The sequence below is a fragment of the Euprymna scolopes genome, chromosome 19, assembly GCF_053919585.1.
Source record: "Euprymna scolopes isolate OS-2025 chromosome 19, ASM5391958v1, whole genome shotgun sequence".
Classification (NCBI taxonomy): domain Eukaryota; kingdom Metazoa; phylum Mollusca; class Cephalopoda; order Sepiida; family Sepiolidae; genus Euprymna; species Euprymna scolopes.
Window position 1 is genome coordinate 61211711 of NC_136500.1, and position 27519 is coordinate 61239229.

General features: G+C 34.1%; 1 protein-coding gene across 14 annotated transcripts in view; it reads right to left on the minus strand.

The window, feature by feature from the left end:
* Window positions 1–27519, minus strand: part of LOC145303656 (MAP kinase-activating death domain protein-like) — a 602561-nt gene that overhangs the window by 231488 nt on the left and 343554 nt on the right. For 8 of the 14 annotated variants that reach the window (XR_013873756.1, XM_080145238.1, XM_080145232.1 and 5 more), the window contains 4 exons: window positions 25409–25470; window positions 22602–22896; window positions 15008–15034; window positions 3653–3767 (listed from right to left, as the gene is read on the minus strand). Coding sequence is in view for 13 of the 14 variants with exons in the window: in XM_080145238.1 (XP_080001364.1) it covers window positions 3653–3767; window positions 15008–15034; window positions 22602–22896; window positions 25409–25470 (499 nt within the window). In the remaining variant the exon portion in view is untranslated. The remainder of the gene's footprint in view (window positions 1–3652; window positions 3768–15007; window positions 15035–22601; window positions 22897–25408; window positions 25471–27519) is intronic. The other 6 variants (XM_080145239.1, XM_080145233.1, XM_080145229.1 and 3 more) reach the window with 3 other exon arrangements.

The window sequence follows — 27519 nt, forward strand, 5'->3', positions numbered from 1 at the left end:
TCTACAAGCACTGGGAGCCATAAAGAATTGCCTATTGTTAATATAGAGAAACTAAATACATTGAAAGAAAGAAATCAAAGAAGAAGAAATCGACATTTCTCAAAAAGTTAATACAGGGTAACCCCCCCCCCCAAAAAAAAACGGGCCCCAACTCTAATTAGGCCCCGTTTCCTAGTGTTTTGTCTGAATGAAATGAAACTTTGGTCATAACTAGTTTATTATATTCAAAACATCACATCAAAACGCTAGGGTCTTTGGCCTTTTTTTCTCCATTCTACAGCATATGTTCTAGATGGCCTCCATTTAGCTCCGTGCGTTTCTTGAGGCGCAGCACGAAGTTGTCCATGACGTTCTCACAGACCGAATTGGTAATGGTCCTCATCTCCTCCCTGATGGCTTCCATGAGTTCTGTGATGGTTCTGGGATTCCCTGCGTGGACTCTGTCCTTAAGATAGTCCCAAAGAAAAAAATCTGGGAGGCTTAGGTCCGGGCTATGGAGTGTTCACTCAAAATCAGTCTTGAGACTGATCACTCTTTCAGCCAATCTCGGGACAGGTTTGAGGTGTGAGAACTTGCTCCGTCCTGCTGGCACCAGAACTTGCTCATGAGCGACGGGTAGATGGTCTGGAGCTCACTCTTGAAGGTTTTGAGGACCTCCACATACCGCTCCTTGGTGACTGTCACTGCTGCACCAGATTCTTCGATGAAGATTGGTCTGATGATGCCTCTGCCCGAGATTGCAGCCCACACCGTGCACTTAGGAGAGTGCAGGGACTTGGTGGCTACTTCATTGGGTCTGGAAGACCCCCAGAAGACATTTACCTTGAAGTTCGCCTTTCCATCAAGATGGAAGTGGGCTTCATCTGAGGTCCAAAGGAGGTTAAGGAAACTTGGTGTCTCCTCGATCTTCTCGAGCATCTTGACTGCCATAGCCCTCCTCTGCTTCTTGTTTGAGGCTGTAAGGGTCTGCAGCGTCTGTATTCTGTATGGGTAAGCCCTGATATCGTTCATCAGTACTCTCCTACAAGTCTTACGGGACATACCGAGAGACTGACTTTGCTTACGCACAGAGCGTTTCGGACTCTGCTGGAGAGACTCTCTCACTCTTTCGACCAGCTCGGCTGTTCGCTTCTTGGGATGTCCTGAGTGGCTTGGACAGCATTGAGGTTCTCCACGGTCCCATACTTCTCGAAGTGGTCCACCCAGTTCTGAATTCTGCTTTTGGATGGAGCCTTTCACATTCGAACTGACGCATGAAACTGTCCTGGTTTTTCTTAAACGAGCCAGTCTTGTAGTAAAATTTAACACAGTGTATTCTTTGTCCGAGCTCCCACTGGGGTCTTGGTGTACTCACGGTCATTGATTCTACCATGTCCTGTAAAATAAGGGCAATCGGTGTATAAATAATGGAGATATCACATAAAGTGTACACGGGGCCTGTTTTTTTTTGGGGGGGGGTTACTCTGTACTACAGATTTAGAATCTCAGGAACCCATATAAAGATTATCTAGGATAAGAAAAATGCTGAGTAAATACAAAGATTTTGTAACTTAAGACTATATCCCCTAATTCTATCCTTCATCATAATAAATGTTAAGGGGAAAAATGTTATGGTTTTAACATCCTTCCCACCTCCTCAATTAACTAAATGTCTAAGAATCTTGAGTAAAAATTATATAAATTATGTATAATTTCTAAGTGCACTTTTAGTGAATAAAACCTTTACTAAGAAATGCATGCCTTGCCTTCTTTCTTCATGACAGTAAGTTACTCCCCCCGCAAAAAAAAATGTAGTTGGCATCAACTTGCACCACACCAAATAGCTGAGGTGAGGAGGATGAAAAGAAAGTATTAACCAGACTTACACTGAATGAGTATGAAGAGAACAAGGACCTTGGGGAGGCTTATTGCCACCCAAATTCTGGTGATCACCAATGATTAGTACCAGTAATAAGTCAATTGCAAATTCATTTGCAAAGGTTATTGAAAGAGGTGGAGAGTACTGAAGATCTGGGGAGACTTGTTGTCACAGACTCCAGGGAACACCACCAGTTGTTATCAGTCAGCAATCTCTGATGATATCCTGTGTGAGAATTTCTAGTGAAGACAAATAATAATAAAACGAATCCAAGGGAATTGAAACTACCAAAAATCAAAGAATACCCCTCATCTTAAATGGTGGCATCAGTCTTAGTTGGTATTCCACAAAATTGTAGTGAAGAGACAAGAGGATAAAAAGACCAAGGAGGAAGAACACCATCCAAACCTCCACTGGAAAGGTGTGGAGAGTATTAAAATTTTGGGAAGGTGTATTGGCATTCAAATTACACCTCATCCTCACTGCATGTGAAATATCATGTAAAATGATCCTCATGAACCATTCTAGCTTTTTAGAACTATTAAACAAAAATATGTTGCTGGAGGAATACGTTTTTCTGGGGAGGGGGGGGGGGCGTCATGGTGAAAGTAAAAAAAGTAATAATTACTTAGATTACTATTAACCCTAGGTGATAAGCTCACTAAGAAAAACCTCTCCTTAACCTTTCTTGCCACTAACCTTAAATTCAAGTGGCACCCTTCAAACAAAAATTAAAAATTGTATAACCATATGTAATCACAACAGACCCCCCCCCCCCCAAGAAAAAATAAATGTACAGAATTGATCTCTAAAAAAATTTTAGTTAGCTGCCTGGATATAGATCATTTTACATTAAATTCATATTTGAAACTAATCTCCCATTCTAAATTCTAAAATATACATTTTTCTTATTTCCAATGAGTTTTCAGGGTATTCCAACATAATTGCCTAAAATGGGGAATTTCATTTTTTATGAAGTGGGGTGGTGGTGGCTAAGAGTGTTAATCTACAACACCATTCTTTTTATACCGAAAGAGTCGACTTATGTTTTTAGTTCATGTTTATTTTTAAACAAGTTAAATTCCATTAAAATTAGACTTTTGTGTAAAAAGAATGTCCACAATTTATTTTGAAGAAATAAACTAACAAAAAAAAACAAAAACAAAAAAAACATGGTCGTTAGCAAGTAAGGGGAACAGGAAGTCATTGTTTCATGAAGCAAAATTCTTCTAACTTCTCTTATCCTCATTATGAATCATGAAGTATGAAACAGAGCAAAACAATCAAGTCGAGAAAGAGAGAGGTAGAGAAAAAAAAAAAAAAAAAAAAAAACTGGAACACAGAAAAATAAAGCAAGAGAGAGAAAGAAAGCGAAATAAAAACCAAATGACAAAAAAATTAAAGACGTAAAACTGAAGTTAATTAATAATGCTTTATATTACCAGTTGTTCAGACTGCACTAATTTTTAAATAAAGTGCAATGAAGTACATTATTGTAACATGGTACAACAATAACAAATATAAATTGGTAGTTAGAAGCAAAGTTTCATTTGTCAGTTTAAATGCTATTTAGGTCCAACTTTTAAAATCCGAGAAGATAACTTTATATGTTACATATTTAACATGAAAAGTAAAGGTGATATAGGATAATATACAAACGATAAAAAGGAAAAAAATGGGGACTCTTTTGATAAGTATAATGGCTTGTTTGCAACGTCTCTACACAGAACAAGGTTTGAACATTTGGTTAGATGAGGAGAGGATGGATGAAGGGGGAATAAAAATTCAACTCACCAAGTAGGCCAGACAGAGTGCTAGTAGTAGACTGGGCGATTCCACTTAATTCGCTACTAATTGTGGACATTATTGATGAGGCTGTTGGAGACTTGTCTGAAGATTCAGAGAATTGCTGAAACAATAAAACAAATGCAAAGATAATGGGATTAAAAAGTGCCAACAACACAAAACCAAATATCAAATGCAGTTAAAAACAAACAAAAAAAAAATGTTTAAACTGTATTACGAAACAAACGTTGTATATTGCTGTTGTCCGTGCAATTAATTTCATCTGACAACTAAAGCAAAACATAGCAGTGATGAAAAGTTAATAACACAGATTTGCAGAAATGCAGAAAGGGTAAAATAATTGAGATACACAGTACTACTAATAATAATTATGCTAAATGGACTCCTTTGGCATAATCGTATTTGATATTGAGCAAATAAATTGAGGTTCAATTTTCAGCCAAGCCATACCAAAGACTCCACAAATGATACTTGATGTCTCTTTGTGAAACAATCAGTATTATAAGGTGAGAAGCAAGGGTAAATGAAGTAATCCAAGAAAACTAGTGGTGCCCTCCCCTATATGATAGTGTAGTAGCCAATGAAATGTGAGTTGCCATTTTTTTACTATGGTCAAACTTTCTACCTACTAGTAATACTACTAATAGTAGTGGTTTGATCTGTTGCCTTATAGCATATCTCGTACATCAATCCTTTCAGAGTTATTTAACATCAAAACAATATTTATTGTTGACAATTTCATATGATTAATTGAACACAAGTTATTATTTACTAATTGTTTGGGGGAAACTTTGGATTAATTCTTTTCCCAATAGTATTAGTATTTTCAAATTTTCATCGTTACGCAATTTGTGTTTCTTTCGACAGATTCTTTAAGAAGAATCATTTAAGGATTTCATTTTTATTTTGATACTAGTATGGCTACCTGGCGTTACCTGGGTGGAGAGAAGTGGTATACTAAGGATAAAAAAACAAAAAACACTTTTGTTTCAATCAAAATAGCAGCGAGTACCCATGTAACCGCAAAAAAAAAAAAAAAAAAAAAAAAAATTAGTCACAGTAGGCAGGCTCGAACCTCTAATACAAAAGAGGAAAAGGAGGTGAAAAAGCTAACATGCTAGCTGACACAGTCATGACAACTTATGACGTCAAACGGATTGAAATAACGGTTTTTAAACATACATTGAGATCGCTAGGCGTATGACTTGCAAAAATGTTGACGCAAAAAGTGACCCCTCTTTGCAAAACACCGCCCAGTTGACTGCACAGAATAAAACGTTTTAGCCACTTTTTTGAAGTTATACATCCGAGAGATCAATCTTTCTAACGATACCAATTTTGTCACAGTCTGATGTGTCTGTCAAAGGTTTTTGGCAGACACACAAACATACACAGACACACACAAGCTAACACACATTTTCCCTTTTATATATTAGACTGGCATGGGTACCAGCATTGTCCAGGTGGAGAGTAGTGGTTTAGTAAGGTTATTGAGCCCCCCCCCAAAAAAAAAAAAATTTTGTTTTAATCAAAGTAGCAGTGAGTACTCGTGCGAGTGCAAAAATAATTAAAAAATTAGCCGCAGCAGCCAGGCTTGAACTTGTAATGCTAAGAAGAAAAGGAGATGAAAAAGCAAACGTTTTAGTCATCTTGCCAACGTGACTTGTGACGTCATGAGCCTTCTGAAATAATGTCTTTTATATGTACATCGAGATCGCTAGGCGTGAATGACTTTGCAAAAATGTTGACGCAAAATCTGACTCCTCTTTGAAAAAAACAGCTCAGTTGACCAGCACAGAATTAATGCTTTTAATCAATTTTTGGGTATTTGTCGTCCGAGAGTTTGAACTTTCTAACAATACCAATTTTGTCAATTTTCATAGTGTGTGTTGAAAGTTTTTGGCAGACACACAAACAGACGTTGAAGATTTATATAATAGATTATTATTATAACTACTATAAGATCTCCATTATTGTTGTCAAAATTGGAAATATTTAAAAATTTTCACCATTACGGAATTTGCATTTCTTTCACCCGACTTTTTTTTAAATAGAATCACTTAAGGATTTCACTTTTATTTTTATGCTATCATAAATACGATGGGGATCGCTTATTTTCGTCAAAATTGGAAATATTTTCAAATTTTCGCCAGTGGTGGGAAAATAGGGAAGCAAAAGCAACAACACTATAATGACTGAGATGTTTGAATACTCCCACGAAACTTTATCATGAAAATTAGTTAGGAATTTGGTAAAGGATTGGGAATGCTCAGATGACAGCACTGTAAATATATGTTAGAACATTGATAAAAGTACAACAGTATTTAAATAGACTTATTGCCACTTTGTCTCAAGTGGAAATCACCAGTCATTGACAACAGAGTTAAGTTTCGTTTTTTTTTTTTGTTTTACAGGTTATTTAATAGTAAAGCTTTAATTTGAATAAAAATCAACATAGAATATTCGATATGTAAATTACATTTATTTTGCTGTTGTCTTTTTCATCTTTTAAATGAGAAATTTCTCGTGGTAAATCTATTCAATAGAATATTAAAAATTGGGACATATTGTGTTTTTGTCTGCATATCTGTGATTATTGGATAGTGTTGTATAATTAGAGCCCCCCACCGCCCCCGAGACAAAATTTCATCAATGTCATGACGAGAATTGAGAAAATAACTACCAGCTCTTTTTCCAACAATGAGGATCTGGAGTATGTAATTTGGGGCTCATGTTCATTTTCACACTTTCTAAAAAGCTATGTAGAGGAGGAGGAGGAGGAGTTGAGAGTCCTTTGATGTTTTATGAGATCTAGGAAAGTGTATTCTTGTGCAAGACTTACCAGGAAATCTCTAAGTGCACCATTAAGGGGGCTATGAGGGCATGACCCCCTTAAAACTTCAAATATATATATATTTTTAATTTAAATATGTATAAAATTTTCTGGGGAAGACAATGGAAGTGATACCCGAATCTCTATGTGTCAGATATCTACATGTCTCCATCTCTAAATGACCCAGAAGGATAGAACGCCCTTAAAACTTCAGAATGTGTATGTTTGATTTTTCTCATGATTAAAAGTTAGCTTAGCAAATGTCTGGATTGTTTAGTTGGGTTAGTATTAGATTGAAAACATTGAGCGTTTTAATTCGACTCCTCAATTATAAAGATATAAAATTATATGAAGTCAAAAAATATATTTTCCTTTGTTTGATATAAGAAAATGTAAGCAAAGTATTTTGATAGATTTAGTATATCTGTTTGCTCGTCTTTCTTTTTCTCTCTCTATTTACCTCTCTCTCTCTCTCTCTCTCTCTCTCTCTATATATATATATATATCCTAGATAATAAAATCGAATGTGTGTGTCCGTTTATATTAAGACAAAATAGAATGTATCTAAAATAAAGATGTTTACACACATGTAGAATTAACTTAAGAACCTAACAGAAGGATTTCTAACTTTCTAAGTATCTTTTTAAGGAAGCTACAACTCTTTCCCGACATTTTACACATAAAATATGAATTCACTTATGAGTATCATTTTAAAATACGACTTTACAAATGTTTGAATTGCTTAGTTGGGAGAGTATCAGACCAAAAGTATCAAACTAGAAATACTGAAGTGAATTCAAATTCTACCCTCAATTATATTTTAAATAAAATTATATGAAGCCAAAGAATGTAAATGTGTGGATGTATGTATGTTCACTTTTTGTGTATGTCCGCAAAAGGATTTTTTCGTCGGCTTCTCGAGGCAGTCGCTCATTTTTAAAACTTTTTATATCACGTCGAAATCATAATATCTACAAGTTACGAACAGGGATCGCATGTGTATTTAATTTGCCCGACATTTGAAAGCTAAATATTCAACATTTTTCGATCTGCGCATGTAGATTTGCCTTTTCCGTATAATAAAAGCGAAACTAATACAAAAGTTGTTGCATCGTTCCCAGTGCGATTCGCCGGAAACGTCCAAAAGCAATCAGCTTTGATCAATGCGGGTTTTTCCTTATATCAGACAATTGCTATTCAATTTGGACAATCCCCTTTCAATGGGGAGCTGGTTTCCCCCCTCCCATCATCTTGGGGAAGCCCAAACTGCCCCGCAGTAAATAAAAAAAACGATCCCGCAGTGAAACAAAGTAAACAAATGCCAAAAACTGCCCCGTTATCGTAACTCTCCCGCGATGACCTCATTAAGCGGCGACCTGTCAATCAAACCTCCTTAACTTTACTCACTTTAATTGCTCTTACATTAACATTGTTGCCGTAGCGCAGGTGTTCAGGCTCAGTCTATAGGTCTCAAGGCTTCGGGTTCGAGCCCACATGCCACCAACCTCCCCATCCTTTTTTTTTTTTTTTTTTTTTAAATAGCTATCATTAAGTTTCCTTTTTGTTCTGATTTACACCCCCCCAACACACACACGAAGCACACACCCCAAATACCCGGGCAACGCCGGGTACCCCCCGCTAGTAAAATATAAATGAAGAAGTTTGGTATCTTTAGAAAAAACTTTTCTCTGTCTATCAGTCTGTCTATCTCCCTCTCTTCTCTTTTGCTATATCTTTTTATGTCCATCTCTCTCTCTCTTTAGGAGAACAACTGTGTGCATGTCTGTCCCTAAAAACGAACACATACTAGAGAGTATGCCTTAGATGTAAATGTATTACCATGCACAATTTGTATATGAACATCATGGAAGTAGTTATGCATTTTTAGCTGCCCCTTAAAGAAGCTAATGACACCTTTCTCCCATCTCACGCAATAACATTAATTGGATCATAAGCGTTGGTTTTTAAGTATTAACATGTATCTGAATACCTCAGCAGATATGACATCTAATTTGCCAAGATCAAAGTTGCTGTTTAAGTAAAATATCTTGAATATAATGTTGCATGTGATGCTATATCATTGCTCTAACCCTGGCAACGCCATGTAACCCTGCTAGTTCATATCTAAAGCACGTGATTAACATTTTTATAGATTTCTTTCTTATTTAGCAACATGGTTTATGCAAAATATTTTAAAGTGATACACTATTTACTCAAATCAAAATGACTAGGCATGCTTTGGTCATTTATTTTTTTAATAACTGTTTGTATTCATAATAAAAACCACAAAGAAGGGGTACTGGATTGGTCAGATGGATACCATATCAAACTATGAAATTGACTAATCACAGTTCAAATTCTACTGGATCTATTATGTTTAGCTACTAATACCATTGTGCAATCCAACCCCCAATAAGTACTGGAATTATGACTCCCCAAAAGTTTTTGATATGCTGTAAAACAACTAAATCAGTATTACCTAATTGTATCTAAGGTATTTTCTTATAATAAGGTAAGTCCATCCCCACCATAAGATCGTCTCTGCTATGCACAGAAGTCTTGAACATCATAATGTATGTGGAAGGTGTAATCTGCATATGCGATAAACTAACTACATTGAAAACAGTCAGTTATTCACACCAGGGAAGAAAGAATAAAATGGTAAAAGGATTGATGCCAGTAAAGATGGCTGAAAAGAAATTTTGTCCTACATTTTCTGCAAAGTTCTAACTTGCACATTTTATATTGCCATAACAAAATAAACACGTACGATTTTTGTACCATTAGTTATGCATTCATGTAATACATCTTCTTCTCCTATTATTTAAATCTTACCTGTCTGTTTTTGTGTTTGTGCGTATGTCCACTAAAAACTTTTGACACACGTGACCAAAACTGACAAAATTGGTATTGTATGAAATCTCACAAATATCCAATCGTTGGCCAAAAACATTCATTCTTTTGCCGTCGACTACCCATATTCTACAAGGAGGGGTCACTTTTTTCGTCGACATTTTTGCAAAGTCATTCACACCTCATGACATCGACGTACACATAAAACATGTTATTTCAGATGCCCATGACATCACAGGTTGTGTGGGCGAGATGACTAAATGGTTTCCTTTTTTTTCATCTCCTTTTCCTCTTAGCATTTCAGGTTTAAGCCTGGCTACTGTGGCTAATTTTTTCCCCCCACTCGCACGAGTACTCATGGGTATTTAATTATTTTTTGATAGGGACTTTAGTTTTTTATTTTTGCTTACAAAATTTTGTTTTCGGTTTCACTTCTGGCTGATGGCACCCAAGCGACGCCCCTACCCTGCCCCCATTGTCAGAATTTTTAATTTTTTTAATTAAAAGCGAATTTTATGATTGGGCAACTTACCACCCCACTTTCCATCAACGCCCCCCCCCCCGCCTTTGCTAGTCTGAAATGAAAGGGATATTTTTGAGGATAATAACAAAAGATAGCACTTTTGATCCTGGACCTTTTACAATAAACTAATTTAAATCGATTTAAAACCTTAACTAATGACAACCAACAGTACCAGATGATAAAATAACAGTGAGAAGGTAGCACAACATTTGTAGATTAGGTATGATTTTAAAAGAGAGGGCTATATTACAGAACTACATGAATAATGCTAGATAGTCTCATTTTTTGGTGTATCTTTCAAAACAGAAAGACCAAAACAATGCACTGAAATCAGTCAAAGTTATATGTGCCATTTTGAAGGGTTTCTTTGTTCTTGTGCTACTGGCGGAACAAAGATAGACACCAGATGTCACCCACTGATAGGTCAGATTTATGGATAAAGATGCAATCTCCATAAAAATGGTCAGAAATATCCTAGATTTCAAGATAACTATGCTTTGTTAGAATTCGCTAATTAAGTCACAGATTTTTTTTACTGCCGTTGTTTGTTTTAAAATAAACAAGAGATATGTGCATTATCTTGATACAGAAGACAGCTCTTCAAAATGAATATACAAGAATGTCAACATATGATAGAGAAGATAAAGGTCAACAGAGATTGAGGGAGGGACAGATATACGAGTTGAAATCATGAGCAGCATACATATAATCTCTACAGTGAAATAATGGAAATGAGAGATATCTTCATTGATGGAGAATGCATCCTAACGCATGGAAAAGAAACATAGTTTAGTAGTTTCTTAGAAAAGTCGTTATCATCTTCCTCTATTCTTAATAATGACAATGTCTAACACTTGTTTCATATGCTGGCAAACATTGTATTGTTTAGACATTTAAAAATTTCCAAACTAACCTATTTTTTACAAGGTGTTTATTTAGCCTTCCTTATTTCAAATCAATTTATTTCACTTCCTCCCATGTTTTTTTAAACTTCCCTTGTGAATTAAACTCGTACCACAACTGTTCTACATCAAATAACCCAAGAACTTTCATCCATTCTTTAAAAGTGCACATACCATCGAAGGTTCCTGTTCTGCACACATCTCCCTATACTGTTCAGATTTAATGTTTCTCTGAGATCATCAAATTCCTGCCTTTAACATTCACATTACACATCTGTTGTATCGTTTCTCTCCATGCAACACATCTCCTCAACCCTCACTGATTAGGTTTCACTTCCATAGATCATCACACTCTGTACACATGCCTGATATACTGTTTCGCTTAATTGACAATGGTAATGCCCTGATGGTCAGTATTAAGGAAACAAAAGGTTTAATCACAGCTTTATGTTACTAGTATTAGTTTTTGGGTAATATTTCTGAAAATACCAGTGACACAAAACTGTACCATATGCAAGAGTACTAGTTGTGTATCCCTGTCAACTAAGGCGATCGGAATTCCCCTTTGGTATATTTCCAAAAGAAGTTGGACTCTACTGTGGGTGTTGGATCACAGAAGTGATGAATAATTCCATTTGTTTTCTTTTTTTATGGAAAAACAAATTAAAAAAAAAAAAAAACAAAAGAAAAAAAGCAGTGGAAGCGCTCTGTTATTTTAGTAAGCAATCACCTATGCTGTCTGGATCAAAGCACTAGTTCCCATTACCTCACTGGATAGATATCAGAAAGAGCATCCAGCCTAAAAAAAGCCTTGATTTAAATAAGGAAATAACTTCCAAATAAAATGGGCAACGATTTGATCAAAACAAACAAAACAAAAAAAAAAACAAAAAAAAACAACAAAAAAACAAAACAAAAACAAAACAATGAAATATGCGTATTCTATGGTACCATAGTCAAAATGGCATTAGTATTTTAAAGGAGGAAAAGATGAAGTACAGAAATACTAATCAATCTGATCAATTATTAACTTAATGTAGTTTATAAACATCAAACCAATGTCAGTTTGTAATGAGAGAGAGAGAGAGATAGAGATAGAGAGAGAGAGAGGAAGAGGAAGGGGAAAAGAGAGAGGCAAGAGAAAGGAAGGAAGAGAGAGAATGGAAAAGAGAGAGGACAAGGCAGCAATACAAAACGAAGATAAAGTGTAGGAGGGAAAGAGATATAAAGGAAAGAGAAATAAAGGGATATGGGAGAAGGGAAAGAGTGAAGAAAAATAAAAAGGGGGAAAGAGAAAGAGAGAAAAATGAGAAAAACAAGCAGAGAGAGGGGTAGGAAAAGAGAGAGAAAGAGAAAAACAAGCAGGGAGAGAGAGAGAGAGAAAGAGAGAGAGATATTTATAATTACAAGTGCTCAAATAATCTATCAGTTTTGAACATTAACACGCATTAGTAATACTAAAGGAGCATTGACTATGGGAGTATAGACCTAGAATATGAAACAGAGAGGTCTTGCTGCTCTGGGTAAAAATATTGCACATATAACAAATAGCTTTAGGCAATGAGAAGAACTTCATACAGATCAGACAATTAAAATAGGTTTGATTTTTAAAAATTATCTTCAATCCATGTAATGACCAAATGATACTGCAATTAAACTTCATAAAAATTTGATTTAGAAAAAAGAGGAAAGAGCCGGTAAGCAACAACTTCTTTAAAACAATATTATTCCGTATGATGCCTACTTCATCGTTAAAAGGATAAAAGAGTCCGAATTTAACATTAAAAAAAAATCGATTTACATTTCAACATCACATTAAGACGTCTTATTGATTTTATTCCAAAATCGATTTTTTATTATATATATTCCTTCAGGGAATTACTTATTTTTTTATTTAAATATTTTCTTGCAGAAATTAATTAAGAGAAAAGATAAAAAGAAAAAACAGATTCCTGGTAATACCGAATAGATACAGCTAGTTGTAAATAAAACATAAGTTTAGTGGTCTCATTTTACTTAAGACATTATACAAATAACCGTTTGTTTTGATGAAAGCAACTATCTATAGGTTAGAATTAAAAAGAAGAATTGTTCAAACGCAGCTGTTGTTTACAAAGTTTTTCATGCAAGAGTAGACCTAACATACATCACAACATTTTGATTTAAGACACTAATTACCTGAGATCAGTGTCAATAATTCGATATGACTATTTATCTCTAGAATTATGAAACTCTGTGGACCATGGGCCCTTGCTTGAATCTAGTCTTCAATGATCAGGCGATTCCATCTTTTAAAAAAGCGATGAGAATATATATATATATATATATATATATATATATATATATATTATTTGCTCTTATATATATATATATCTGCAGGCATTTTGAAGATTATAATACTATTCTATGGTTAAAATTTTATGACAATTTGTAAAGAAGAACTTATATTTTCAAACCAATAAAATAGCCCAAATTTGTCTACATTTGTATATATAGTGTCCTGCTGGCTAGCTTTAGTTTTACTGCTCCAGTTGTCTTCCCTGTGCCCTTGCCAGGCCACTAATATATAAATATTGTGGGTTCGTTAAACAATTTTTTCTACCTTCATTTGAGATAATCATTTATTTCTGCTTAAACCGCATTTTAATTTTTGTAACATTTTAATAATAACTTTAGCAAGTTGTGCTACTACAACTTTAATATACTAATTAATAAAGAGAATAAGATTCAGCATGAATTTAATGTTTCTTTGGCATGAAAATTGTCAGAATATTTTAAATAGAAAAAATAAACAAAAAATTATATTAATAAAGGAAAGGTTTATTTACAGATAAAAGGAAAACTAGATGCAACAGCTTTGGCAGAAATAGACCACAACCATTTACCTCGAAGAAATAGAAAAGATGCAATTGTTATTTTTCTGATATTAAAGAGAAAATTAAAATATATGAAAGGAGAGAATGACAAATATGCTGTTAGAATTAAAAATAAAATATATCTATTCAACGTTGTGAATATTGTCATAATGCAGAAAAGAAAACGAAACAGCCAAGGACAAGTAAACAAATAAAGCTGAGACTAGAAAACCCAAAAGATGTTGAAAAGAAGGTTAGACACATAGAAGACAATTTATTTTATATGTTGTAAAATTTGACATATTAAACCCCAAAAATAAATTGATAATCATATTTTTAGATGTTATCAAAAAAATATCACTTGACATGCTTTGAGATTCAAAGATTAAAATTATATTTTTAAATTTTTGAGGGGGAGGATTGATTATTTGAATTATTCAGAATTCTATTCTCACACCGTTTACTATATTTACAAGGTTTCGGCTGATGTAATTGCCGACTTTCTTCAGCTGAGAATCTAATTGAACTCAGAAACCTGTACAGGATTTTGAAAGGGAGGAAATGACCCACAACACCTAACAGTGCTCAACATCACTTTGGGAATCTAACAAAAACCAGTATACCATCGTTTCATCATACACTATAGATATCACCATCTTACAGTAGCCATTGCATGTTTATTGTAATTTTTCAGTAACTTTATTGAAAATGATAAGGAAGCACGAGATGGTAAAGTTTTTCTATAGACATTATTACTATTATTGCTATCATTGTTATACTAAAGCAGAGTTAATTAAGTTTTTCTAAGGCATTTTTACTATATACTTTAACTGCATAAAATATATGCAAAAATATACCTTAGTTTCGGATTGGGTTATGTTATTCAACTTCTCTATAATATTTCTTAATGTCACTGCGAGTATTTAAAGAAAGAATGATCAATTTTTTCAGCATTGCCATCAGATTTACATAGTGCTAGTACACACCACAAAAACAGTTTTTTTTTACTTCTATTGAGTAATATAGAAGTAAAGAGACTTATTACTTTTAGTACCGCAAGAACAATATTTTAAAATATGCTATGAATTTTTAATGAAATCAAAGTAAAATAAATAGTAATAGTGTCCTAATTTAATTGATCAAAGGTTCTTATATATATATATATATATATATATAAATGTACTATGTGCCCATAATTTATATCTAAGAAAACAGAAAAGAGAAGGGTCCAAAAGTAGAAAAATCAGAGAAATTTTGATAAAAATTAAAAAGAAAAAACAAAGGCACTGAAGGTTTTTTGTTGAAGAATGTGTTAAAAAAGAGGATCTCAGATTTAAAATAAGGAAAAGAGTTTATGAAGTCACTCTAAAAATATACCTCAAATGATAAATTTAAATTCTGGGGCTGAAAAAAAAAAAACAAAGAATAAATCAAAGATGTTTTTTTTATAATTTGATGCACGAATTTAAGCAACAATGAAAAACAAAAGATAAAACAAAAAAAAACATTAATGATAAGCAAGATCAAAGAAAATAAATGGATTAAAAGTTAAAAAAATATCTTTAAAGTAATTCGTACTAGAACTTTCCGCAAGGACCCTTGGAGTACTTGGAAAAAGTCAATTGTAAAAGTAATATTCTTCTCCTGAAGATTGGAGATTCAATTCTCAGTGTGGACAACCAAAAAATATAACTGCGAATTACTTAGGACCTCTATCCAGTGATGGCTGATAGAACAAAAGCATGCTACCCGTGTTAAGTAAATAAAATATCTGTTCAGAATTCCGTCCAAATTTTCAAGTTCGACAGAAACATTTCTAAGTCCGACAAAGTACATCTGAAGAAAGTCAGATTTTAGATCGACCGAAATGTTGTGAAAATAAATTCAAGATGAGAACAGTAGTCCAAAGAACCTAAATAATACAAATAACCGATCCTCATTTCAAAGATTCAGAAACGCATTAAGGAATTATTTTTGATACTTCCATTGAAGATAATTCAAACTGAAAATTGAATAAGTTATTACCAGGTTATGACTTGTGTTTTGCTTTTTCAGCATTCTTTATTTAAGGAGAGATGGCGATGACAAAGTACATAAGACAGACTGACGATCAATATGTGCCAAATCAGTTCCATAACTGACTCCATGTCTTACATGGCCTACCCCGCTCTCTAAATGTTGGCAACTTTTACGTGGTCTCTCCTGAAAATACTTTATCTTAGAAAGAATCAGGAAAAATAATGCCAGACATTTTCATGTCGGCTGTATTTCTATTAATGAAGGATCGGCCAAGGAGTTGAAGTTTTATTTTTATTTATTACGCATGTCCGAGATCTGAAACTAAACTGACCCTATTATATATTATTTTTATTGGAATCCTTTGAGATAAATAATTTGTGTAGTTATTCTTTTGTTTTTTTTGTGGACTGTTATCCTCAGTTACTGTTTCACCTCGTTTTGGTCAACTCATCCTCTGGCCTTCTTTAGGTGATTTACCATGACGGGATAGGATTTTATATAATACTATTTGGTATGGACCCGACAATGGAAGACCAGATAAGAATAAAAACTTGGATTTATAAAACCAAAAAATTCCAACCTTGATCGCTCTTCAAGGCCGTGGCACAGTGAATAGAAGCGTTGAATCTCTACAGTTCCAGGTGAGAATTGTCTGAAGATAGTAGTTTCAATTCTACCCAAAGCAGACCAGAGGATTAGTTGGCCAAAACGTAGTGAGACAACAACAACTATGGGAGCCAGTAATTACTAGGGACACAGTTAAAATACTTAGTATTCCTATCCTGTCGCTGTAAATCATCTGGAGAAGGCCAAAGGATGAGTTGGCCGAAACGTGGTGAAACAAAAACAACTATGAAGATGAGGATAACAGTCAGCAAAAAAAAAGAATGAATAAACTGACCCTATGTCATACTTGTCTTCACGAAGAGAGGAGTGTACATCACAAATGTCACATTACTATTAATGCCTCAGAACTCATCATTGTTTAACATCTGTTTCCATGCTAGCATAGATTGGACAGTTTTGTCGGATGATTCTTCAGGTCTCATGGTCTTGCACAAGGCCTGGCCATAATCGCATCTTTCTAAGGTTATTTTTTAACTATCTGACTCCATAGTCTACTCCTCTCTCTAAATCCATCAATATCAATAAGCCTACATCTGCTGATTTGATATTTGCTATCCATCTTTTCGACAAGTCCATACCACCTAAAATTATTTTGGTGCAAAACATTAACGATGTTGGGAATATATAATCTATTTCTGAACTCTTCTAATGACTTCCTATCCCTGATAGAAAGTCATTACCATACATCTTCACCATCTGCATATCTGTTCTAGAAATTCTATTAATGTCCTCTTCCTTAAGAACTGTTCAATATATATATATATATATATATATATATATATATATATATATATATATAAAAACAGTGACCTTGTTTGTGTGTATGTGTGCAGAACAGTCTCTACTTGGTCTACAAACTTGAAACATGATGTATGGGCTATTCAAACCTGTGAAACAAATTCAATTTAGATTTAAGTCAGAAAAAAGCTGCTAAGAAGTCAAAATTAAAAAACTGGAACTTGGCAGACGTAAGTTAAACTATTGTGTATCCCTTGCACATGTACAAATACAGATTTATACATTTAAGTTGGTAAATTTGTAAAATTTTGATATGCATGTGGTCTTAGGTCAGATAGTAGTGAATAACACAGGAGAGCTAAATGTTTTGGTTTCAATTCTAATCGAAGGTATTCAAATCATTTTTTTTTTTTAACTTTTGAAATCACTACTATATATTGGGTACAATATAATAATCAATCAACAATTACCTCTATAATAATAAATACGAAATTTGCATAAATTAAAATATCATTATTTTATTATTGGAATCCTTTGAGATGAGTAATTGTTAACCTAATGAAGGCCAGAGGAATAGTTGGCCGAAATGTCATGAAGCAATAACCATGAAGATGAGGATAACAGTCCGTAAATAAATAAATACTAAAATATTTTATTTAAGCGTATTTTATGACTGGGTAACACCATGTAGCCTGCTAGTGTGAATATGCTTGATAAAGTACAAGATGAAGATTCTTTCAACATAAGCAACAAAATTCCACATCTTCACTGTAGAGGTCCCTCGATGCCAAACAGCCTTCTATTCTGATAGTTTCTTCCCTCGAACTAATAGACTTTGGAATTCTGCTTCCCTGACTATATTAACAATCTAACGTAAACAGATATGCTTCTTTGACATTCATTTTGGCGTCTGACAAGGATGCATCGTTCTCTCGCCTACACTCTTCAATTATACTATTGACTAGATCACATTGAATACTCTGCCAACTTTTATGCTGTAACAATAAGTTGTAGTCTACAAATATTGGATTTTGACTATGCTGATGATATCACCATATTGGATGAAAGCTTTGCTGACATTCAATTCACCATTGAAAAAATACAATCTGATGTTTCAAAGATCGGCAGTAACATAAATACCCCCAACTAACCTGAGAAGCAGCAAAATTCCACATCTTCACTGTAGAGGTCCATGATGCTGAAGAGCTTTCTACTCCGATAATTCACAGTAGCCCCTTGTATTTCAGTGGCAAAAGTACCTTGTTTAGGATTAATATGATTAAAAAAAGATTATAAATACGATGGTGGCTTTTAATTATATCATGTTGAAACACAGGTTTTTGTTAGGTCACAAATGCTCAGCATAGTCATCACTTGAATAGGTGATGCCAGAGATGAAGGGGAAACTTGCATAGACTGATAACTCTCCATGATGTGTTGAAGTTTTGTCAATTCAAAAATACTCAATTCCTAGAAATGACCGCCTGTGGAATACAGTACCATCAGGCTGCTTCCAAGCTGCCTATAATATGGCCGTTTTCAAGTTTAACCTGAACAAGTTCCTGTTGAGCCATCCTCTTAAATAAACAAACAAGTTGCACCATTACCGATAATCATGGTGTTGTCTCATCACCCATCTGACACTTATTAACCCTTATCCTTGAATGGTATTTGGGCCTTGATAAGCGATGACCCCACCCCAGTAAAATAAAAAAAAAACTGTTAAGAAACTCAATGGGATTAAAACAGAATGATACACATCAAAAGATGATAACTTGTTGATTCATATTCAATGCGTTTGTGTTTACTTTGATGCATGATCATTTCAGAATAGCAGGTAAATTGGGAAGTGGAAATAACTATTAAATCATTTTCTTTTTTCGAAAAGATATAAATTCATTTCTCTTCCCCCTCAGCTATGTGTAAACTAGTTGAGCAGACCAAACTCTCAAGCCTTGGTGGGGCAACTAGTATAGGAGAAGGAAAAAACTCTAAAATATCACCTATCCTTCTCCATTTATTCCAACATTGCTTCTGGTTATGTTGATTTTTTTCTTACCACTGGACTTACAGAGAAGTGGGTTCAAGGAATGTGTAACCTTTGCTTCACTATAAACTCCTCATTGTATGTTGGTTAAACAGTTTGCAAGACATGAAACAAGCATATATCTGATGCAAGACACCTTCATAACTGCCAGGAAAAAAGGAATAGAGAGTCTTAAGTATGCATCAAACTAACCGGTTGGTGATTTTTAAATTGAGTTAATAAGTTCATATTCTAAATATTCTGTGTCATTTGTAATCCTCAATTCCGACCAATTCCAATGCCATCCATGAACCTGACATCAAAGGTGGTAGCAACGACGATGTCAACACATGGGAATATAAATAAAACCGCTAAAATGATTTGCAAAAGAAATGTCCAATATTTCAATAGTACTAATTTCTCTTATGATCAATCCATCCTAATGCAGACCTCAGTCACAAGTATAAAATCTTAGATGGTGATAAAGTCCACATGGGAGAGATAAATTAAAGTCACTAAGACATTCATAGAAAAAAAAATATACAACACTGACCACAAGTGTAGGTTTGCTAGAGTCCATATCTACAGTTATTTGTTATAGCATTCCTATCTGACATTGAACACAAAATCAACACTTTGAGCAGCCTCCTCTTCTCTTAATAAGTGAAAAATTATGCAACTTTTTGCCCCTCCCCACCCCAATGAGATTTTTGTGTATATTTCAGTCCTGAATCTTTCATTTAGCCAATGCTAGATAATTTTGTTTGTATATAATTAAATAAGAACTGCTTTGTATGCCAAAACACTTCAGAGCTGTAATCGGTAATGGAGAAGATGAATAGTTTGTAATGTTTGATTAATTTTAATATTGCCAGGAATATATTATATTTCTCCCGTGTCATGTCTGCTTTCCATGTCAGACACACAGCATGAAGCCATTGAAGCTTGTCTAAATTATATTGCAACCAACAGAGAAGGGATGGAGACAATGAAATTACAAGCCATTAGTTTTGATGGATAGTAAAAATGTCATTAGGTGAAACTGGATGCTATATGTTGAAACAGAATGCGTTACTGCTTTCTCTACAAAATAGTCTCTTTCTGAGGAAAACAATTGCTGGTACTTTTTATCCATTGAGAAATAATAACCAACTACCTGGATTCAGAAAACATTAACAGATGAATTCCTGTTTTAGTTATTAAAAAAAAAATCACCTTCTCTCTTCAAGCATTTACAAATGACATTTTTTTTTTTTTACACAGTGATCACCACTTATCAAGGCCCGGAAGCCACTCAGGGATAAGGGTTATTGCAAGTACATTACGTTAGTGTGGAGATTTGATGAAGTGTTTACTTAAGGGGGCGGTTCATTAGGAATTTGTTAACGTTGGACTTGAAGACATCCAAGTTGTAGTCCGGTGGGAAGCAGGCAGACGGAACAGAGTTCCACAGGCGTGCAGTTCTAAGAAAGAAGCTTTGTTCATGGAATCCACGTTTTGATTTAGGCACAGATATAGAGTGGGGGAAATTTTTCACAGTGGATTCAGCTAGACGGGTGTTTTTCGTGAAAGATTGGCGAGGGGGGACCAGAGATTGGAGTTCAGACGAGCACCTGCCATGGAAATAACGATAAAACAAGGATAGGCTCGCAACGTCTCTTCTGTGGGAGAGAGGTTGCAGGGTAGTGAAAAGGGCATCCCCCACTAAGCCACGAAGTCTATTTTGTACTCTGTCAAGGCAGGATAGGCTGTTTTTAGCAGGTCTTGCCCAGATATGGCAACAGTATTCCATCCTTGAACGTACTTGGCTTAAATTCTCAATGATATGGAATTACTCCTCTCTCCTTTCATTCTTAACATAACTATAACTTTATATAAATAATTTTTATAATCATTCATATTTCACAATGTTTTAAGCTGTTGATGTCAAAAAAGTTGAAACAGTTCATTGGTGGTTTCAGTTGTAACTTAGTGTAACACAGCTAAGTAGGTAGACAGATGGCATTATCCTAATACATAAAATATTAAACACTGTGGTGTTACAAGACCAACAGCCATACTGACTTGATTTGGTCTGATTTTCAACAAGTGATATCTATTTCTAAGTTACAAGTGAAAAAGCTCATTGATTTTTTTCTTTCTTTTCTGTATAGTCAAATTGAAAAAAATATTTGCATCGAAATCAGAAAAATGTAGATGTTCATATATCTATACTAGCATGGTTATTCGACGTTACCTGGAATTGAATGAGGATCAACGGAATCGGTGAAATCAATCATGTTTCAATCAAATTTATTGATTGTGCCTGCTCTAATTGGGGGCCCATCGCATTGCACCTCGAGGAAGCTTCACATGCCTCTTGCAGTGCCCTAGTCCACAATAAATTGTAGTCTACATTGCACTGTAGAGAACCTACTGTTGATTTTATAAAATTATTTCTTATATAAAATGATTTGAATTAAAGTATAGCATGCAAAAGTCAAGTATCATGCTTCAATTGTGCTCATAACAAGAACATATCAAAGAACCTACTGTTGATTTTAAATGCCTGGCCTTACTGGTTGTATGGTGATAATGGTTTGAATTTAAGATTAAAATTAAAAAGGTAAGTATCAGGGTGGAATTTTGCTTTATACAAAAACATTAATTTTGAACGTGCCCCTGTCATATCAAAGAACCTACTGTTGATTTTATATTTTGGGCTTTTCGGCTTGTGTAGTAATAAAACTTCTCAGATGCACTTGTGATGCTAGGCTGTGCAAGGTGCTAACTTTGGTCAAAATCACCTGTTCCTTCTTTCATTAGATTATTTCAATTATTGATTATTGATCATTTTATATTTGGACACAAACGTATCTAAGAACACTGCTATGCACATAAAGTACTTTCATGTGAAATTTCATTCATGTGAAATTTCATTCAGCCATTTTGGAGTCCATAGGGAACGAACTTATAAAGTTTCTTTTATATAATAGTAGAGAATATTAGTGGGAAAGAAATGGTTTTGTCTACAACAAACTTATGAATGAAGTGTTTATTATTTGAAATTAATCTTTCATGTATTTCAATTAGTTTAATTTGAAAAGCGATAGCAAGCCCACACTGCAAGCACACACACACACACACACACACACACACACACACACACATATATGGGGTGTACCAAAATTAAAAATCTATTTCGATACTAATTTATATTTCAAAAAATATGGTTAATTTTGTTGGGGCACCCTCTGTGTGTGTGTGTGTGTATATATATATATATACATTTACTTTCTGTGTGTGAGCATGTGTGTGTGTATATATATATATATATATATTTACTTTCTCTGTGTGTGTGTGTGTGTGTGTATATATATATATATATATATATATATATATATATATATATATATTTTTACTAAGATGACATTAGCATTGAGGAAGGAGGATTATGCATGTATCAACCTGTATTGAGATATAGAATTTAGGTCTACAACCTCTGCGGATAGTGAGATGAATAAAGAATTAGCATCCTTAGTCACCAGAGAGGTTACTAGTGATTGCATTGAAGTTACTTACCTTGAGTTTTGGAGGCCTTTTTGGAGCACCTGGAATGGCGCCCATACCATGTCTTTGACCAGGCCCCTGACCAGGCTGCGTAGTAGGACGAGGAGGGGGTCCTGCAGAATCTACTGATTGTGCTCGGTCAGAGAGGGGTAGTGAGTATGGTTTGGTTCTCTTTTCGCTACCATCTCGCTTCAGTGCAGGGGAGACAGGCACCTGAGTACTTCCCACAGACGACACCTGTGACGGTGGAGTTGGGGCAGAGCTCGGGTTATTAACACTGGTTTCAGACATAGTTCCTGCAAAGCTGCTGTTTTTAAGAAATAAAAGAGAACATAGAAAATCAGTTTTAAAGTTATAATTAAGTAATTTTAAAGACATTTATATTCTAAAGAATAATACAAAAATTGATAAAATAAGAGCTGTAATGTGGGAGACATTTTTTAAATCTGTTATTGCTGATGATGTATATAAAGTGGAGACAAATACTAGTTTTCATTTTAGCTCAATAATTCATCTAGTCTGGTGGAATATCTAAAAAATCAAGAGGCTTTTTCCTGAGGTTAACACTTATTTCTATATGAGATACATAGATATTCGAGTATTCAACCAAGATTCTCCTCTATCTTAAATACATCAAGAATTACCAAGGCTGCTGCAAGAAAGGTGGAGTATTATTGCCAGTTTATCTGCCACTAGTCTCTCGCTCATAGATAGAGTTGAAAAAAGAGTCACCAACCTAATAGGTCCTGAACTATCAACTAAAATCCAACCTCTGTCCCATCACTGAAACATAGCATCCTTGTGCTTGTTTTACAAGTATATCAATGGCAAATGCTCTGACGAACTTGAGGCACTAGTACCTCCTCAACAATACCCATGACAAATCCAAATAGCAGCAAAATCCCACCCCTACACTGTAGAGATCGCTAGATGCTGTAAAGCTTTCTACTCGAATAGCTTTTTCCCTTGGACTGCTGCACTTTGGAATTCCCTCTTAGGCCCCTGCTTCCCTGACAGTACTGACATGCAAGATTTTAAGTGTAATGTGAATAGACATCTTGCTGCCCAGCTCCATAAATAGTGTCCCTGCATATCTGATTTCATAGCAGCCAAAAATAGCAAATAACAGCCCCTCATGACTAAGTGGCTCTGTGCCTTGTTTGGGGTGAAATGACAATTAAAAAAATGTTTAATTATAAAGAAGTGAACAGCACTAATTCTCCTCTTCCCAATTTGCCACTTAATTATGTTATAGTTTTGCCTTTGATTGAAGCATTTTCTGAATTGTACTGGATTCATATGATAAGAATTTATCTAATCTGGTGGAGTATCCATCTAGGTGCTGTTATTTGAAGTAACATCACTAGGAGAAGGTGCACTATTCCTCATATAAACCAGTGTATAGCTGTATTGAGGGGATCTTATTTAGGTTTTCAATACCATGTTATTTTGAATATTTGATCAGGTTTACTTGTAGAGTGAATTATCCTTGTGTCATTTTATCCTGACAATCCCTGTTTTATGATATAAATTATGCATCACCCTAGGAAGTAAAACAAGCACTTATATAACTTACATATTATCTATACAACATAATTAAAACACAAACACTCGTTTTTATAGCAGTGTAAATATTAAATTACTTTTTCATCTCTACATGAATAACATTGTTATGACTTACACATTTTTATTCTTATAGATATAATCGATTATTTATAGAAATCAAAAACTAAATAACAATATCAATTTTTCTTAAATAATTTTAATATGAAAACTAAAGCAATGACATAAGGTGAGCTTGAGAGAGAGAGAGACAGACAGACAGACAGAGATCAAATTTATATATACAATGTGATTTAATATATTTGAATTATTTTTTTTTAAGTCATACACCCGGCACTATTTGTTTCCACCAGAGCAATGTTGTGTGTGCACATTAATGTATTTATTTGCTTCCTCACTAAAGCAAATTAGGCACAAGGCCGTTTTTACTGAGGGGTAAAAAACAGCTTCCCTAAAAGTAGGCAAAAAGGGGGCACTCTGGTTACCAAAAATAATAATTGTCCCAGTATAGAGGGTTTCCCCTCAATTGACCGGTACAAATTATCTTAAGTGCAGCATCTGCAGAACAGCAGATACTACACTTTGATCCCAGCCCGAAGGCCAAGAACAACAGAAAAAAGGCAAGCAAACAGCTTTCTGAAATTTTAATAAGTTTAAAATAAAGAGAAATATATTTGTCAAAGAAGCCATAAAATTCCATGACAGAACTGATGAAGATGATTTAAAATGGTTGGTTGTTTTTTGTTTTTCGGCATATCAACCCTTTTCAGGTTATTTAATGCTGAATCCAGTGATTTTGAAGAAAATTTTTTAATAGAATGTTTTTGTTTTCAAGTTAGTTGCTATTTAACCCATAGTTGGGACCCTAACAGGTACTACCACTCTGGGTCAGAGTGGACATGGAAGCAATGGCAATTAAGAGGTTGCTTGACACTCCCCAAAGCCCGCAAGCTGGGGCCTCACCATCGGATATAGTTTAAGGTCATATCCAGGATCAGATGATTTAAAATGATATAGCAGACAAAATATGGCAAACTGCATAAGTTTAAAGCATTAAACCTCTTATCAGCAATAGATACTTCTTTGATTTATTGACTGCGATCAGAGATAGATGAAATGAATGTCATAAAAATGGAGGAATGACTTGCACTGCATTAAACAATGGGCTGTTGGATAGCATGTACTGTAAGAATGAGATTATTTCTAATCAACTCATGAGGTTGTATTCATGTCAATAAAAAAAAACGATTTCTCACCTGCTTGAGTGTTTGGTTTGCATTGATGCGTTTCCAGAATCAAACTGGAAGAAATCCGGTGCCTAATAAGAAAGAAAGAAAACAATTTACAGCACATCAATCTTCAGAAGAATATGCATGAGAACAGAGACAATATAATGAAAAACAACAGATGGCTTTCACAGAGGCTCATACAGACAATAGCGAAAATAATATATATATAAATATATAGTTATACTGTGGAAATATAGTTTATTTCTTTATAATATATACCAATCCTTATTTAAGAAGCTCCATGTAATTACAGTGCATATTATGAATAAGTAAAAAAAGGTATTTACAGCTTCTCTTCCAATTTTCGGATTTTTAATCATGTCGAAACGCACTTTATTTTCCTTTTGATGGATTGATTGTTGCTATTTCTTCTGATGAGTTAAGGGCAAAATAGATTCACCGACTGATATAATAATTAAGTGATTGATGTTTTGCTATGAAACAGATACTATCAAGAATTGTAAATGTTAACTGAATTAAAGGAATAAATTGTAAGATGGTCAACATCATGAACTTTAGAATATAGACTTTTGTCATTCATTCATGTATATATATATATATATATATATATATATATATATATATATATATATATATATATATATATACATACATATACACCCACTTCAACTTCCAGTGTTTCAGTGAAACTAAAGGAATAAATTGATAATCAAAATAATATATACTGTTATTTGATATCCCAATATATGCTCTTACATACATAATTGAGAACTTTACTTTTTTTTCCTATGCTAGAACCAGAACATTATATGTAATATAGCAATTTGATAAATGTTCCAAATTTGTTTTAAAAAAAGAAATTATCTCAAACAATTGTTTCTGCTTCAATATAGATTTTTGAGGATGGACAAAAATTGTTTGAAATAAAAATATTTTTGAAACGAATTCAGAACATTCCTTAAATTATATTTTGAACTCTAGTAACATGCATTGTTAGGTTATTAACCCAACTTTTATGTAAATTTTAAAGAATTTAAATAAGCTTTTAAAATATATAATGGTAATTAAGCTACACAGAAGTTTCTATGTGAGGATTTGTCAGGTTATTGCAAAGAAATAATTGTACTGCCTGTTTTTATATATTCTCACGATGCCGTGTTTTCTAGTCAGATTTTTTGTTATATATATATATATGTTTTAACAAAAAAACCAAGACATCGAGGGATGGATTTATAGCAACAAAATGTGTATTACATCCTTAGTTACAATTGTTTCAAGACTGTTTGGACAAATTCAAACATTATGTCGTTTGAAAATTTTCACAGGAACAGCCTTTCGTCAGACTTAATGAAAAGAAAACACTTTAACAATGAAGCATAATGAAAACCATTTCCCCTATAAGGAAAGGAAGACAAGCGAAAATATACCTATATCTTATGAACCAAAATATACCTATATCTCAACTTAGCAAAGTATTTTTTTCAATTATATAAACCCAGTAAAATTCAGAATGCTATAAACAAGACTATATATATATATATATATATATATATATATATATATATATATATATATATATATATATATATATATATATATATATATATATTAGGTAATGTTATATGCTACTGGTACCATGTAACCCAGTACTACCTGCCTCATTGTCGGGTCACCAGCGACTAAACTGGTTCCCCCACCAGACTTGGTTGGTTAGGAGGGTGGCTAGTCTCCCTGAAAGATTAAAAATAAGACCTTCCAAAAGGCGAATTAACCCTTTTTCGGGGTCAACGGCCAACTAGCACCGTGTGTGTTTGTGTGTATGTATGTGTGTGTGTTGGGGTGGAGAGGGCTCCCGTAAGCCGTGGTGAAGCCAACCTTTCTAGGAGAAGCAAATCTCTGATTTAAAAAACCAGAAAGCGGGAGACCAGTACCCGCATTAAGCTGGTCTGCAGCTTAACTTGTTGCTGACTATCTTGCTTTTGCCTGGATTTCAACATATCGGTTGGAATGACTTAACTAATTTCAAGGTTCCAAACTTCCGATTGTGTCATGGAGTAGGGGTAAGACATCAGGTTTTCTTTCACTTTCTTTTCTGCCTTCACATCACGGGTTCGAGT